Source organism: Arachis stenosperma, chromosome 6 (assembly GCF_014773155.1).
Source record: "Arachis stenosperma cultivar V10309 chromosome 6, arast.V10309.gnm1.PFL2, whole genome shotgun sequence".
Lineage (NCBI taxonomy): Eukaryota > Viridiplantae > Streptophyta > Magnoliopsida > Fabales > Fabaceae > Arachis > Arachis stenosperma.
In genome coordinates, this window is record NC_080382.1 from 145,854,168 (window position 1) to 145,870,803 (window position 16,636).

Here is a 16,636-nt window from a genome sequence, read left to right on the forward strand (position 1 = left end):
AAGCGTTTTAGATTTTTCGAGATAAAGCGTTTTAGATTTTTTAACCTTTTATGATTAAATATAAATTGGACCAAGGCACATGCGGTAGCCTCGGCCTCTCTCACCATGAGTGGAGGGAAGCTTCGCTGAATCTCGAATCACTGCCCGAGTGCGAGCCACCTCCTCCCCCAACTGAAACATCTGCATCAAACAGGAAAAGCCAATAATGCCCCTTTGGTTGTCTTTGTTACCGGCGGATATATCGGTATCCGCTATCTCGTCCACCGTGGCTGCCGCCACGGTCACTGCCGCAACCTTCTTCTTAGTCTGCAAGTCTCACCTCTGCTCTCACAAAGAAAACCTCATAACACTCCATCAAGAACAACCGAAGCGCAATCCACGTGGCAAGATCCTGTTCGTTTCGCCAATGGGACTTTCAACTTCGGAAGGCCTCTGCAATTTGTTAGAGTCGAAAGGCCTCGTATTGGAGGTCGTAGATGCTCGGAATTATGATCCCGAAGATCTACCCGAGGAGAACCTCATCCTCCTCGTTCATTCAACTTCGGATTTTTGCTACCAACATCACCGACTGTGGGCCTACAAAGAGGACGACATCAAAGGAGCAAAGGACTTCGCCAGTTGGCTCGTTCATAACGCGGAGCGCTTTGGGATCGCAGCGGTTGTTGTGAAGGCTTGCAATTTCACTGCATTTGTCGTGGGCAAAAGGGATGGTAAGAATTTGATGGCTAAGGCCACCAATCATTTTAGGGATTTGGATCACGTTCAAAACGGTAATCATTTTGAAGGGTGGTGGGGAAGTGTTGTTGCGACGGTTTCAGGAGATACGGTTGCTAATGGCATGTGCGGGGAATCTGAACCTGAGGTCAGTTTATAACTATGACGTTTTAATTTTGTTCGTTCCTCGGGTTCCGAACAGGTCGGGTGGACAAAGGATGTAAGAGTGAGGACGCCTTAACTGGGGTCGCGCTGTTTTGCGGGTAGACGAGTAGTCGAGCACTTGTCTTGGAGAGATGATGAGGGGGGTGTCACCTGCAAAGACACTCCGACGCTCAAGTCAGCAATGTGCAGGCGAGCAGAGTATAGGGTTGAAAGATGTGACGTACCTCGGGGGAAGAGCCAATCTTCCCCTTATATACATGTCAGTAGTGAGCCCCTTATGGGACAGGCCCATATTTCCGAGGACGCTGTCCTGCAGCCGTGTGTGAACCGTACAGGACGCGTGTCCGGGTCGGTTGGAGGGCGCGTGTCCGGGTCGGGTACTGCTTGGGTCGGGTCGGCCCAAAGCTGATTCTGGGCCGGGCCGTAACAGTGCCCCCACGCGCCAATGGTAGTCGTGGGAGCTACCGATGGCGTGTCGTCTCGCATCTCGTCTGGTCGGTCGCTCGTGGGGAGGACGTGCCCCCAAGGCGCGTCTCTTGGTTGCTCAAACAACCGTTTCATCGCTTCGTTTCCTGCGCCGAGCATTGAATGCTCATAATGGGGTAAAAAACCCCGTTTGAAAAGACCATTTTGCCCCCAGGCGTTTCGCGCTCTGGAGGCAGCTTTTAAACGAGTGGTTTTGATATTTCTGCACTTTATGCACTTTTTTCGCACTCCCTATTCTCCCTTCTTCCTCCTTGCTACAAGGCTTTGCTGTGGTGCCTCCGTTCGTGTTTCTTGCATTTTCCCAGATTCCACTTCATCTTCCTTTCATCCATTCAGGTAACTTTTGGATCATCCCCTTTTTATGCATTATTTCTGTATGCTTGTTGTTTGGTTCTTTGAAGTTATCGTGTAGCCTCTTAGTTGCGAGTAGACGTGTTAGGGGAAAAAGTACCATTCCAGGGTAGGTTTTTTCTCGCTCTTTTAGCCATTTAGTCTTGTTTGGCCTTAGTCGGGAAGTCGTGAGGGTGGTGTGTGTGTTCGGCTTGAGCAACCGATCTCTTAGACTAACTGGATGGTACCCCCATGTAGGTATGGCTCGCACGGTCTCCCGGGCATCCGTTAACCCCGCGGCGTACGACCAATATGCTTGGGTCGTGTCTGATATAAGGGATTCACCCAACCAAATGGGCGAAGAGGAGCTCACCGAGTTCCGACAAGCCGGGTATTTGTGTGGCGGGACTGACGAGGAGGCCAATTACGACGCCTTCGTCCCGGCTGCTCACGAGCGGTTGTATGAAATCAACTTCCAACCCCGCCAGGTCGCCGACTGGATTTGGTTCTACAAGGCCATGTTCACTCAAGTCGGAGTTCGCATTCCATTCTCAGCCTTTCAAATGGCGCTCTTAAACCGAATTTCTGTGTCACCGTCGCAGTTGCATCCGAACAGTTGGGCTTCGATCCGCTGTTTCGAGATGGTTTGTGAATATCTCGACCTGCCGGTGTCCGTAGATGTCTTCCTCTTTTTCTTCACCCTCACAAACCCTACCAAGGAGGGGAAACATAGGAAAGGGTTCATGTCCTTCCGGGCTGCTCAGGGTCGGAAGATTTTCGGCTTGTTCGAAGATTCTTACCATGGGTTTAAGGACAAGTATTTTAAGGTCCGCCCGGCCAAAGATCGTCACCCCTTTTGGTTGTCTCTGGAGGGGGTACGGCTCATCCCGACTTATTGGAGCTTCGGGGCGGGAGCCAATAGTTTTATTAAGGTGGTTTATAAAAACATGTCGGCAGTAGATCAGCAGATTGCCGAGGTGCTAAACGCAGTTTTTGGGAAGAACACGGTAAATCCCCATCTCCTTATGGGTGACCGGGAGTCCGGCCGTAACTATATTTGTGAGAAGCTTTTTACTTTCCCCTTTGTCTTTTTCCTTCTTGTTGATATTATGTGACGACTAACCGACCTTCCTTGTTTTCCTGCAGTGGATATGTCTGCGTCCGTGACGGGTCTTCCCGACTTGTTTCAGACTTTCCTTGGCGGCGGTGATGAGGAGGAGGATAATGAGCAGCCTGCCGCTGAGACGTCTACAGCTCCTCCGGAGGACAAAACTACTTCAGGGCCGGAGGGCGCGGTTGGGGGATCCGGGATCTCGACCCAAACTGCCCAGGTCGAGGTCGACAAAGCGGTTCACTCCTCTCCTCCTCGCGAAGTGGTAGGCCAAGGGGGTTCGACGTCTGCCCCTGACGATGATGTGGAGGTGGTTATCCCCACCCCTAAAAGAAAAAGGAAGGAGTCCTCTAGTCCCGAGGGGGTCCTCACCGTCATGGAGAGGAATTTTGACGCAAGCAATTTTATAGATACCCAACTGATCCCCGGCACCGAGGAGTACTTCCACGAGTCTTCCCTTGCCGGGCAAGCGAGGTGGATGTACCGAACACTCCTGCGTGGCGCCGTGATAGCCCGGAAGGCTGAGTTTGAGCTGTCCGGGATGGAGTCCCTTCGGAGGAGGCTGGAGGCTAGTGGGAAGGCCAACAATGAATTAAAAGGTGAAGTGGAAACTCTCCGGCAGCAGTTGACTCAATCTTCGGAGAAGTTGGACGCCGCTGAAAAGAAGGCTACCACCGCTGAGCAGAAAACCATCGCCGCTGAACAAAAGTTAACAGCTGCCGAGAAGAAACAGAAAGAGTCGGACGCGACGATTGAACGTTTGGTCGAGCGTGAGATGGCTCTGGAAGGACAGGTCGGTGCGGCGCAAAAGCGGGTGGCCGAAGTTGAGGAAGAGAAGCGGGCCGTGGAGGTCGAGCTGTCAACATGGAAGGCAAAGTACAAGGACGTCGTCAAACAGGGCAGGGGTGCGATCCTGGCTACCGAGGAAGCCCTTAAAGCTCAAGTTAAAATTATTGCCCCTGAGTTCGACACGTCGGCGATTGGTGTTCGCAAGGTTATCCATGATGGCAAGGTTGTCGATGCCTCCATGAAATGATCCTTCTGTTCATAGTTCTTGTTTAGCCGCTTTATTTTGACTTGTAAACTATTTTAGTTTTTGCCGTTTTTGGCTTTGTGGACTATTTGACCTTAGCCGTTTTTCTTTCGGCTTGTGAACAATGACCTTTATTGGTCGCTTGCCCGTGTTGTCGCGATAAACCTTTTATTTGCCTGAGCGCGTTATCATTTCTAACCGTATTGGTTTATACTTGTCGTTTACTCGCCTGCTCGTGTTATTGTTCCTATTAACCGTTTTTGGTTTGAAGTCGTTTAGACTGGCGGCCCGTGGCCTTTCGTGTAGTTGTTTGTTATAACGTTGATTGACGACATCCCGGGGTGATCAGTCCCGGGTCGCACGTCGTTGTTAGTCACGATGGGATGGTTTATCTGAAAAACTTAGATAGAATATGGTGGAGAATTTGCATAAGTATATCTTATTCGGTAATCACATAAAGGACTTGAAAGTTACTATAAATGACAAATTGACTACTTAGCTAGATTAGCCGGCACGTCGTTCCGTCTTCTAGGAGTAGAATCTTCTAAGGTTGTCCGCGTTCCATGTCCTCGGGACCTCCTTGCCATCGAGCCTTTCTAACTTAAAGGCTCCTTTTCCCATCACCTTTTTTACTCTGTAAGGGCCTTCCCAGTTTGCCGCTAGCTTGCCTTCTCCTGGGGTCGGCAGGCCGATATCATTCCGTCTCAGGACGAGGTCGTCAGGCTCAAAGTCCCTCTTGAGCACTTTGGTGTTGTAGCGCAAAGCTATTCTTTGTTTTAGCGCTGTTTCCGTCAAATGGGCCATTTCCCGGGCTTCATCTATCAGGTCCTTTTCTACAGTTTCCTCTACTCCTGTCAAAAGCAATCGCGGGCTCGGTTCACCGATCTCCACGGGTATTACTGCATCCACCCCGTACGCTAGTCGGAAAGGGGTTTCCTTGGTGGAGGATTGCTCGGTTGTTCAATAAGACCAGAGGACCGATGCCAGCTCGTCGGCCCAAGCACCCTTTTTGTTGTCCAACCTCTTCTTTAGCCCTGAAAGGATAACCTTGTTGGCGGACTCCACTTGTCCGTTCGTCCGAGGGTGTTCTACCGAAGAGAACCTTTGCCTTATACCTAGGCTGTTGAGAAATTCTGTGAACTTTTTGTCAGCAAATTGTGTGCCGTTGTCCGAGATGACGACTTCTGGTATCCCGAACCGTGTTATCACCTGCCTCCACATGAATTTTCTGCAATTGGCTGAGGATATGCTAGCCAATGGTTCGGCTTCTATCCATTTGGTATAGTAATCAATTGCCACTATGAGATATTTGACCTGCCCAGGGCCGACAGGGAAGGGCCCTAAGAGGTCGATTCCCCACTGAGCGAACGGCCGGGAAGTCGTCAGCAAGCTCAACTCGTTTGCCGGTGCCTTGGCAAAGTTGGCGTTCTGTTGGCACTTTATGCACTTTTTGACAAACTCTTTGGAATCTGCCATCATCGACGGCCAGTAGTACCCAGCTCGGATCAACTTCCTTGCTAGGGCTTTTCCTCCGATGTGGTGCCCACAGCAGCCCTCGTGGACTTCCCTGAGGACATAGTCCGTTTGGTCGGGGTGCAGGCACTTCAGTAGGGGTTGGCTGAGCCCTTTTCTGAACAGCTGTCCTTGGATGACGGCGTATTTGGCCGCTTCCCTCCTTAATTTCACCGCATCCTTTTCGTCACCAGGGACTTGGCCGTGTTCTAGGTAGTTGGTGATGGGGTCTAGCCATGAAGAACTTAGGGTTGTTATGTGTAGTGCAATTGCAGGTTCCCTTGTCATGCCTTGGATGAGAGACCGGTTTCCCTCCCCTGGCTTCGTGCTGGCTAATTTTGATAGGAGGTCTGCTCGTGTGTTCCTTTCTCTGGGTACATGCTGGACCGTGACCTCGTCGAACTTTTGGCTCAAGCTTTTGACCTTTTCCAAGTACTTCTGCAACAAGGGGTCCTTGGCTTGATAGCTGCCGTTTACTTGGGAAGTGACGACTTGGGAATCGCTGCATACTTCCAGCCTTTTTGCGCCGACCTCTGTTGCTAGGGTCAAGCCTCCTATGAGGGCTTCGTATTCTGCTTGGTTGTTCGAGATGGGAAACTCGAATCTGACCGACTGTTCGTATACGACCCCGTTTGGACTTTCTAGGATGATCCCGGCTCCTCCGAAGGTCTGGTTGGAGGCTCCGTCCACATGGAGCTTCCATCGTGTACCCATGTCTTCGCCTGGGTCTCCTGTTACTTCAACCAAAAAATCCTCCATGGCCTGCGCCTTGATGGCTTGCCGGGGCTCGTACCGTATGTCATATTGAGAGAGTTCGATGGACCAAGTCATCATTCTTCCCGCCAGGTCGGGTTTTTGGAGAACTTGCCGGATCCCTTGGTCCGTTCTGACGACCACTTGGTGACTCTGGAAGTACTGTTTTAACCTTCTCGAGGAAGTTAGGAGTGCTAAGGCTAGCTTTTCCAACTTGCTATATCTTAACTCTGCTCCTTGTAGGGCCCTGCTTATGAAGTAGACTGGTTGTTGGGTCCTCCCGTCCTCCCGCACTAGTACTGCGGCCAGGGCTTCGCTTGTTATAGCGAGGTACAGGTACAGTGGTTCCCCGTCCCTTGGCTTCCCGAGAACGGGAGGTGCCGCTAGGATTTCCTTGAAGTGTTGAAAGGCTTCTTCGCACGCGGGTGTCCACTCAAACGCCATCCCTTTCTTCATGAGGTTGAAGAATGGCAGGGCCTTTGTCGCCGAGGCCCCGAGAAACCGGGAAAGTGATGTCAATCGCCCTGCCAACCTCTGGACGTCCTTGACACAGCCCGGGCTCTTCATCTGAAGTATTGCCTGGCATTTCTCCGGGTTGGCTTCTACCCCTCTCTGAGTTATCATAAATCCCAGGAACTTGCCGGCTTCCATGGCGAAGGCGCACTTGAGGGGGTTCAGCCTCATACCATGTTGACGGAGGGACGCAAACACACTTGCCAGGTCGTTTAGGAGGTCGTCAGGTCGTGTTGTTTTTGCCAGGATGTCGTCCACGTAAACTTCGACCGTTTTCCCTATGAGGTCGTGGAATATCCTGTTCATCAGCCTTTGATATGTCGCCCCTGCATTTTTCAAGCCAAACGGCATTACCTTGTAGCAGAAAGTTCCTCCTGGCGTTATGAACGCCGTTTTGTCTTCGTCTGGTCGGTGCATCGGTATCTGATTGTAACCGGAGTAGGCGTCCATGAAACTCAGATATCGGTACCCTGCCGCGGCGTCGACGAGTGCATCTATGTTGGGGAGGGGGAAGCAATCTTTGGGGCATGCTTTGTTAAGGTCAGAGTAGTCCACGCACATTCTCCATCTGCCATTGTGTTTTTTCACCAATACCACATTTGAGAGCCACGTCGAGTAGTCCACTTCTCGTATGAAGCCTGCTTCTAGGAGGCCGGCCGTTTGCTTGGCTACCTCCTCTGCTCTTTCCGCCGACATCTTTCTCCTTCATTGAGCCACTGGGCGTGCATCCGGCTTGACGGCTAGGTGATGTGAGATGATTTGTGGATCAATGCCCGGCATGTCGGCTGGCGTCCATGCGAACAGGTCTTTGTTGGCCCTTATCATTTCAATCAAAGGCTCCTTCAACTCATGTGGGAGGTTCTTGTTAACGAATGTGAACTTTTCCCCTTCGTCACCGATGCTAAATTTCTCCAGGTCCCCTTCTGGTTCCGGCCTCGGGTTGTCCTCTACTCTAGCATCGAGGTCGGCTAGGAATACGCCAGATGCTTCCTTGGACTTCTTTCTGAGGGAAAGGCTGGCGTTGTCACAAGCGACCGCCGTCTCGAGGTCTCCTCTTATGGTCCCTATGGATCCATCATCGGTGACAAACTTCATAACTAGTAGCTTGGTGTTGATTATGGCTTCAAAATCATTGATTGTTTTTCTTCCCAAGATGATGTTGTAGGCTGTGGAGTCTCGGAAGATCACGAATTCGGCCATCGCCGATCTTCGGCCTTGCATCTGTCCTACCGAGATCGGTAGGGAAATGACTCCGTCTGGTTTGATGAAGTGGTCGCCTAACCCGATAACCCCGTGCTGGTGGGTCGTCAGGTCGGCATCCTTCAGCCCCAGTGCGTCGAACACATTGCGGAACATGATGTTTGAATCAGCCCCAGTGTCGACAAGGATCCGTTTGACGAGGCCGGTTCCCACTCTGGCCGTTATGACCATGGGAGGGTTTTCCGGGGCGTCGCTGAACCATTGATCTTCTGGGCCGAAAGAAATGGACGGAGGTTTTTTGGTACTCTGCACAGGTGGAGATGAGATCGCCAGAATCTTGGCGTCTTTCTTGTGTGCCGACCGGGATTTTGGTGCAGCGTTTTTTGCCGTTACCACGTTTATTACCGTGAGGCCGTGGTCTCTGTCTTCGGGCTCCGGTCGCCGTTTGGCCGAGCGTGTCTTGTCTTCCTCGTCCTGATCACGATAACGCCTTCTCGGCTCCCTGATGAGATGGGAGAACGCTGCTAGCTTTCCTTCCCTTATCGCCTGTTCTAATGCATCCTTCAGGTCGAAACAGTCCTGTGTTTGATGGCCATACCCCTTATGGTAATCACAATAAAGGTTCTTGTTTCCACCCGTACGGTCCTTAAGTGGTCGAGGCTTCGGAAGAATTCCCTTCTCAGCTATTTGTTGATACACTTCCACGATGGGGAGGGTGAGTGGAGTGTAGTTAGTAAATTTTCCGACTCGAGGGAATGGCCTAGGTGCTTTGTTTGATGCCTCCTCCCTGGCCTTTTCTTTTGCTCTCTCACCGTCTCCACCGGGCTGCCGAGCCTGGCCATAACCGGACTGCCGCTTATTGGCAGCCACGACTCGGCTGACTTCCTCGTCGTTTATGTACTCCTTGGCCACCGTTTGGATTTCATGCATTGTCCAAACCGGCTTCGTGGTAAGGTGTTTCCGGAAGTTCTCGTTGAGGAGGCCGTTCGTCAGGCAGAGACTGGCCACCGAGTCGGTTAAGCCGTCGATCTCCAAGCATTCGTCGTTGAACCGATCTAGGTACCTCCTGGTCGGCTCTCCCTGTCTCTGGGTTACCCCGAGAAGGTTGATAGGATGCTTGGCTTTTGCTATTCGCGTTGTAAATTGAGCCAGGAACGCGCGACTGATGTCTGAGAAATTGTAGATGGAACCTTGAGGGAGGCCGTTAAACCATCTGATCGCTGGTCCTGCTAGGGTTACCGGGAAGGCGCGGCATCTTACTTCGTCGCCCACTCCCTCTAGATTCATCCTGGCCTCGAAGGCCGTGAGGTGTTCTAGAGGGTCTTGAGTTCCGTCGTACCTCATGTCCGTTGGCTTGTCGAAGTGTTTCGGCAGCCGGACCTCGAGGATAGATCGGTGGAACGGGGTGGCGCCCATTATCACAGGTTGTCGAGTTCTCTCGGATTTCCCTTCTCCGTCCTCACGACCTCTCGCCGTTCGGCGAGATTGTCTGCCGCAAGAGTAGATGACTGTGTCATTCCGTCTTCTCGGAATGGGTGATTCCTCTTGCGTGCCCTCTGCTTCCATCCGGGATGCAGATATACGCCGTGAGCGGCTTCGGTGAGAGCTCTCTTCCTCCTCGCCCCCAGGAGACGGGGTGTAGCTTGGGTCGGTAGACCATCCATCCCTCTCCCGGTTGGCCAGCTGTCGTTCTAGGTTCTGGACCCTGTGGCGTAGCTCCTGCATTATTATGGCGCTATCGCCGCCCGTTCCCCCGAATGGTCGGGTTCTCGTGTGTTGTTGGGGGGATCTCCGGCCTCCCCTTTGCGAGGCGACGGAGGCTGCCCCCTCCGCTCCGGCTGCTCGAGCTCGGTCGCCGGGACCTGGCGCGACTTCCATTCAGGCAAAGAGGTTCCCACAGACGGCGCCAATGTTCGTTCCTCGGGTTCCGAACAGGTCGGGTGGACAAAGGATGTAAGAGTGAGGACGCCTTAACTGGGGTCGCGCTGTTTTGCGGGTAGACGAGTAGTCGAGCACTTGTCTTGGAGAGATGATGAGGGGGGGTGCCACCTGCAAAGACACTCCGACGCTCAAGTCAGCAATGTGCAGGCGAGCAGAGTATAGGGTTGAAAGATGTGACGTACCTCGGGGGAAGAGCCAATCTTCCCCTTATATACATGTCAGTAGTGGGCCCCTTATGGGACAGGCCCATATTTCCGAGGACGCTGTCCTGCAGCCGTGTGTGAACCGTACAGGACGCGTGTCCGGGTCGGTTGGAGGGCGCGTGTCCGGGTCGGGTACTGCTTGGGTCGGGTCGGCCCAAAGCTGATTCTGGGCCGGGCCGTAACAAATTTTTTATCTAATTTTATTCTAAACACTATCATTGTGGTTCTGATTCTAGGATGATGTTGGTTGTTCTGATCCAAAAAGCATATATATGTTGGTGGAAAATGTGGATGTAGTAGATAGTAAAAGAACCTTCAGGCGCAGGATGTTAACTATTACCGAGGCCAACTTTATGAAGAATGGAAGTGTTGATCTTGAAGATGGAGGTCCTGTGACTGCCCAATGGCCTGTTGGAGACGATCTAATAATCGATTCCAACTTACCAACTTTTCAAGGATTTTGTTCCCTTGGTGGTAGCTTGTTCATTGCTGGTGGTATCATGTGTAACAATGGAGCAAAATTTGAATTTGAGCTAAAATTGGAACATTTTTTCCCTGCAAAAATGTGGTGCCTCAAGTATGACGGTTCAACCTGGATTTGGAGTTTATGCGGAAGCATGTTCTACCACCGGATGAATCCCACAGTAGTCCCATACCATGGCAAGTTGTGCATCTTTGGGGGTGACATTGGAAATGGATATTGGGTTGAAATCTATGATCCAAAATCAGATTTATGGGAAAAAAGGGAAGTGTCCGATTATAAGTACGTAAGCCAGACTCCTAAATCTTACTTTTTGTGGGAGGACAGAACGGAGCCTCGTAAAAAGACCCTCATTATGTTTTATTTTTCTTCTGGCAATAATCAGTGGCTCAACTCATATGACTTCGAGGCCAACCTTTGGAAATCCCTTTACTGCAATTTACCGCCAATTCGTGATTGTTGTCCTAGGAAACTAATTCGTTTGGCATGTAGTAATTATCTCCTCATTGTTGACTCTGCCGATATGTGGTACATTTATGACTTTTCTAAGAGGAATCTAGTGGCAGATGTGCGCGTCAATGGTTTGGAAGAGCTGACTGGACGGGTGTCATATGTTTTCTGTTGCCACTGCACCAGCGAAGAAAGTCTGATTTATGTCTTCATGGAACTAGATGAAAAGGTTGTTGAAGAACATGGTGGTGATCCTGACCTTATTCCTTATGCTAGAGTCAAGCTCCAAATTAATGGTAACTTTTCTGCCAAGGTTGAATCCAAGGGTAATCTTAAAGTTGGTCCTTATAACAAACTCTATATGTAAGCATGAACCTTTCTCTGCTCTCTTTGTTTATAATTATTATACTGTTTCAAACTTGCTCACTCTATCCATCGAGTTTCTTTGTACAGGTTTGCTGTTGGTGACCAAGACACTAAATTAAATGGAGGATTGTAGCTTAGTTTTGACTTTTGTGCATCATACTGGTATGGTGACATCATTCATTTTTTGGAGGAGCGGCCAAGGACCCCATACATTGAAAAGCCTAATTGCTAAGTGTAAGATTTAGACTTTAGAATACAATTTAGATAGGATGCTTGATCCAAGTTTAAGACCGAGTTTTTGGGTATTTAGCTAGAATTGAGACTATTCAACAATTTTTCTAATTTCACACCCATTTTATATTATTATTATTTTTTGTTTTCAATTAGATTGGGACGATAGTCAAATTTTGAGACTTCTGAAATAATTAGCTAGTATTCAGAACATTCATAGGTGGAACCAGCATCGGCTTGGTGGCAATAATTTTAAAGGTTTGTGTAGGGGTAGGGATCTTCATCCGGAACTTGTTTGTTGCGTCGGAGTGGAAGAGGGAAGATATAGGTGGGGTTGGATGTTAATAAATAAGCCTTGTCCTTTGAATGCTCTTTGGGCAACTTATGTTGAACACTCCTTTTTCTTTGGATTATTGATGATGAACAAATTTCTCTTTATTTGATCGATCCATTTGTTGTTTCACAAATCAGTATTATTTTGATCATTGATCTATGTTTGAATTGCACAGTCTATATTTAAAGTATACATGTTAGCTAAAGTGGAAAAGCTTAACACTTTCCCCAATAAAGAAAAGGAAGGTAGTAGGTGGAAGGTGGTTTACAAACTAAAGATGACTGGCAATGCTATGAGTAATTAGAAATTTCTTGCTTACAAACCGAAGGAGGAGGGCTGGAGGAGGGCTGTGTTAGATCTTCGACAACCAACATAAAAACATAGTTAAATCCTCATGACATGAATCATGAGTTTTTCATTGAAGGATAAATGTATAATTAGTAAATCTGTAAACAAGTTAATGGGTATATAGAAAAAGAGCTGCATATCTTGTTTTGGATCCTATAAGAAATGTTGTTTCTAACGAAGAGAAAAACTTCGTGTGTGTGAGCTTTTTTTCTCTCGTTTTTTTAGTTATTTAGTAATGTATGAAGTTCTGATTTTGTACCTCTACTCTGTATGTGTATGGAATTTGGAAGCAATTTTTGAGATTCCAATTTAAAATTTTAGTATGTGTAATACAATATAGTAATGATTGAAATTGATAAAAACTAGTACATATATGATTTGTTTGTCTCCCCAAACATTACATCAGACATCTTGGTTCAAACCCCAAATCTAAAATGATGTTTATTGGCGTACTTGTTAGTGACTGCATCATAAGCATACATTTAGTATCAAATTTTCCTTCTTTTCATTTTATTCCATAAACTATATTATTTATCGACACAAATTGTCAATTAAATAGAATAACAAAATCAACTTATATTCAGTTCAAGAATTAAGTTTCTAATATTGATTATCTACTATATTTAAATTGAAAATAGTTTAGTGTATAATTTTTTTTTCTATTCTTTTAATTTGATTAAGACTATTTATTAACAGAATAAAGTTTTTAAATTCTAATTAATCCATATTTAATAAATATATTAATAGTTTAAAACTTATTAATTCACTAGTATTCTTTTTTTTTTGACTTGGTAAAACTCACTTACCATAAGTAGTTCATGCTTTTCTAACGAAACATACAAAAACAAATCAGTGTAGTCTTTGTAGTTATTATTAATGAAAGTTTACCATGAATAGTTAAATATGTGCCTCTAAATATTCCGTGCATAATAATTTGGAAAAGGGATTCCACACATGATCAACGTTGTAACCTATAAAGTAAATTAAATTATAGCTCTCCTTGTTTCATTTGGTAAAACGTGTTTTTAGTTGGTTTAGCTCTCCTTCTGTTCATTTGTTAGAAATGCAAGTCATTCAATCCCTTTTTCACTTAATATATTATTATGAGTAAGTGTTTATACATTAATTAAACACTAGGTTAATTAAGAAAGAATATGTTATGGGAACGCGTTTGCGATTAAAAATATTTTCCTTGTGAAATTAAATTTGACTCGATCTCACTTTTCATAGTCCAAATTCCACATTCAAAGTTTCCATATTATAAGAAGAAGAAGGCGCAACATAAACCCAAACTTCCAAATATTACAACACACATTTACACATACTCCAATCATAATCACAAGTTAGTCCAAAAACAATGGAAATTCAGGTAATAGAGACCTTGAAATTCTACCTACTAGACCACCCTTCCATAATATGGTTCCGATGGAGCCACACCCAATCATGGGGCTCCACGTGGCCATTTCTATTTGCGGCCGTCGCCATCTATGTTACTACTACACTTACCCTGCATTTCCTACTAAATCTTCTCCGGTGCCGCCGCCCCGTCCGCCTCGGCCCCATCCCCGCCATCCACAGCCTCATGATGTGTGCCGTCTCGGCCGTGATCTTCTCCGGGATGATCCTCTCGGCCGCAGCCGAAGCTAAGGACACGCGCTGGCTCTGGAGGCGCGTGAGAGCCACCCCTTTAGAGTACTTCCTTTGCTTCCCACTAGGAACGCGCCCCTCCGGGCGCGTGTTCTTCTGGTCCTACCTTTTCTACCTCTCCCGCTTCCTCCACTTCCTTAGAACCTTCTCCGCCGTCCTCCGGCACCGGAAAATCCCCTTCTTCCGACTGTTCCACCACTCCATGCTCCTGATCATGTCGTTCTTGTGGCTTGAATTCTCACAATCTTTTCAAGTCCTTGCAATATTGTTCTCCACTTTGGTGTACACCATGGTTTATGGTTATAGGTTTTTGGAAGAAATAGGTTTAGGTTGCAAAGAAGGGTTTTGTTTCAGAATGAGTGGCCAAATGGTGGTTTTGGGATTCAACTTGGTTTGCCATGTTGGTGTGATATGTTTGCATTTCTTGAGAGGTGGGTGTAATGGAATTGGAGCTTGGGTCTTCAATTCGGTGCTTAATGCTGCTCTTCTTTTCTTGTTCTTCAAGTCCCATGTGAAGCATAAAAAATGCTAATTAATTAATTTTTTTTAGACATGTTAATGTTATGTAAGTAGTTTAGTTCGATAGTACCTCACGTTTTATAGCTACGACCATTTTTCATTAGTAGAAATTCAGGTGTAGTCGACTTCACGTGAAATTGATATTTGAGAGCTGTTAGTTGATTTGACTGATTTCACTAAATTTTTATCTAACGAGTTATCAACTTCACGTGAAGTCGACTCCATCTAAGTTTTCACCTTTTTTATTAGGTGAAAAGAGATTAATAGTATATTTTTCTTTTGTCTCGGTAATTAGTCACCTAAAGATATCTTGGTAAAAAAATTATAGTTAAAATCTTAATACATGTTATATAAATAATTTAGTTAAATATATTAAATTGTTAAAATATTTTTATGGAGTATTGACCTAATGGCTAATGCTAAACAATAATAGGAGGCTAAATCTCTTGAAGCTATGAGCAACATTAGATCATATGATATTCTATATTATATAATCAGCTAGCTTTACACAGTTTACATATGTTTTGAGTTTTTGCCAGATGCATATTTATTGATTTATTTGTTAGTTTAACTATTATGTATTGTTAATATAGAATTCACAGGGTCATTTATTCAAATGTTTTTATTTTTAAGTATTTTTAAATGAGTGAATCAATGAATCAAATATTTTTGTTAATTTAACATATATAATCAGATATATGTGTAGAATATCAATTAAATTCTTAATATTTAACATATCGTGCTGCAACTTGATGCCTTCTAGGAAAAAAAATAACACAAACATGAGTCTTTTCTCTTTTTTTTTTTTTGGACATTGGGTCTCTTATGGTTTATGTCTACCTCCTTTAATTTTGGGCCCATCTGTAATAAGCTCAGCCCAATAACATCAAATTAATTTTGACTTTAAATACGAGTGTCGACAAAAATAAATAAATAGATAGCAATAACACTGTGAGTTACGACTTACGAGTCAGACCAAAAGAAAAAAAAAAAAAAAACAACAACAAACTGAGGTATGAATAAAAAATAAAATAAAAATACTACGACTTATGATGCATATGTTAAATTATATCTTAAGACATAATTTCCGCTTATTTGTCAATATATTTTTGTGTGAACGAAGACAAATAAATTATGTTGAGTATATCTATATAATTAACAGTTGAGTGTCAATTTCTTCGTATGAATTTCGAATCCAAAAAGTCATTTGAAACAATTGATTTTACTTTTCTAGTGTATGATTCTAATAAAAAATTGTATGGTCATGAATAAGCGGCATATATAGGACTGCTGTGTAAATACATAAATAAATAAGAAAAGTGTTATTTGAACTCTGAACGGATGTCTATGGACATTTTCTTCAAAACTAATAATGTGTATATATCCTATAAGAATTTAAATATATATATTTTTTAAAATATATAATAAAAGGCTACCAAGTACCAACCTTCTCCGATGGAATAGTCTACCTCTGTTCTGCTTTCTAGAAGATATGCATGCTATTTTGTGTGCGATAGGTTCATACTCACCATAAAATATTTTATATATATATATATATATATATATATATATATATATATATATATATATATATATATATATATATATCAAAGTTATGCAATTTTATTATTAAAAATTGGTTCAATTTAGATTACAGACAGAAATTATAATAAAGAAAATAGAAAATTTTAACTTTAATAAAATAATTTTAAGGAGCAATTATATATATATAATTGATTTTAAAAACTAAATTAAATATTATCTCAATTTTTGTAAATTGACAATGTATAAAAATTAAATTATATTATATTAAATATAACAAAATTTTAAAGATAGAATAAAAGAATGACAATTATTCTAATAAAAATATCAATAATATTCTTTTATGATAATTTTTATTTAAAAAAATATAATTTACTTATTTAGTGATATTTTAAATAAATATAATATTTTTATAATATATAAAAAATAAATTTAATAACTTATTATTCAATAATTAAAATAAAATATTTTTACATAATAACAATCATAACATTTTTATTCGAGCGGCCACCTAAAGAATCAGCGAATCAGCACAGGAAGCAAAAGACTTGGGACAAAGTTAATGCATGATGGGATTGGAAACATCAAAGAAATACAAATGGAGAAGTGTAGAAATGGATCCTCTTATTTTTTTTAATATTTTAAAAAATAAAGTGTGATATTTTATTTTTTATTTTATAAGTAAAACAAAAATTAAATAAAAAAATAAAAAATAAAATTAAATATTAAATATTATTTTTTTTTTTTTGAGAGGATC

General features: G+C 44.4%; 3 protein-coding genes across 4 annotated transcripts; all 3 read left to right on the top strand.

Moving 5' to 3' along the window:
- The first annotated feature begins 27 nt into the window (after positions 1–27).
- On the top strand, positions 28–12,401 carry LOC130935683 (uncharacterized). Of its 2 annotated transcripts, XR_009067942.1 has the most exons (4): positions 28–862; positions 10,198–11,255; positions 11,346–11,492; positions 11,999–12,401. XR_009067942.1 is itself a non-coding variant. In XM_057865545.1 (3 exons), the coding sequence occupies exons 1-3, from the start codon at positions 206–208 to the stop codon at positions 11,389–11,391; spliced, it is 1,761 nt and encodes a 586-aa protein (XP_057721528.1). In that variant the 5' UTR covers positions 29–205; the 3' UTR covers positions 11,392–11,971. The 2 variants fall into 2 exon arrangements, 1 of the variants encoding a protein (XP_057721528.1); XM_057865545.1 differs by lacking the exon at positions 11,999–12,401 and having other exon boundaries at positions 29–862; positions 11,346–11,971.
- On the top strand, positions 856–10,198 carry LOC130935682 (uncharacterized). Its single transcript, XM_057865544.1, has 2 exons — positions 856–2,754; positions 2,842–10,198. Exons 1-2 carry the CDS (start codon positions 1,956–1,958, stop codon positions 3,840–3,842), a joined length of 1,800 nt encoding a protein of 599 aa, XP_057721527.1. The 5' UTR covers positions 856–1,955; the 3' UTR covers positions 3,843–10,198.
- Positions 12,402–13,455: 1,054 nt separating the features above from the next.
- Positions 13,456–14,518, top strand: LOC130935751 (elongation of fatty acids protein 3-like). The gene has a single exon (XM_057865635.1). The coding sequence runs from the start codon at positions 13,529–13,531 to the stop codon at positions 14,348–14,350; it is 822 nt and encodes a 273-aa protein (XP_057721618.1). The 5' UTR covers positions 13,456–13,528; the 3' UTR covers positions 14,351–14,518.
- Positions 14,519–16,636: the final 2,118 nt, after the last annotated feature.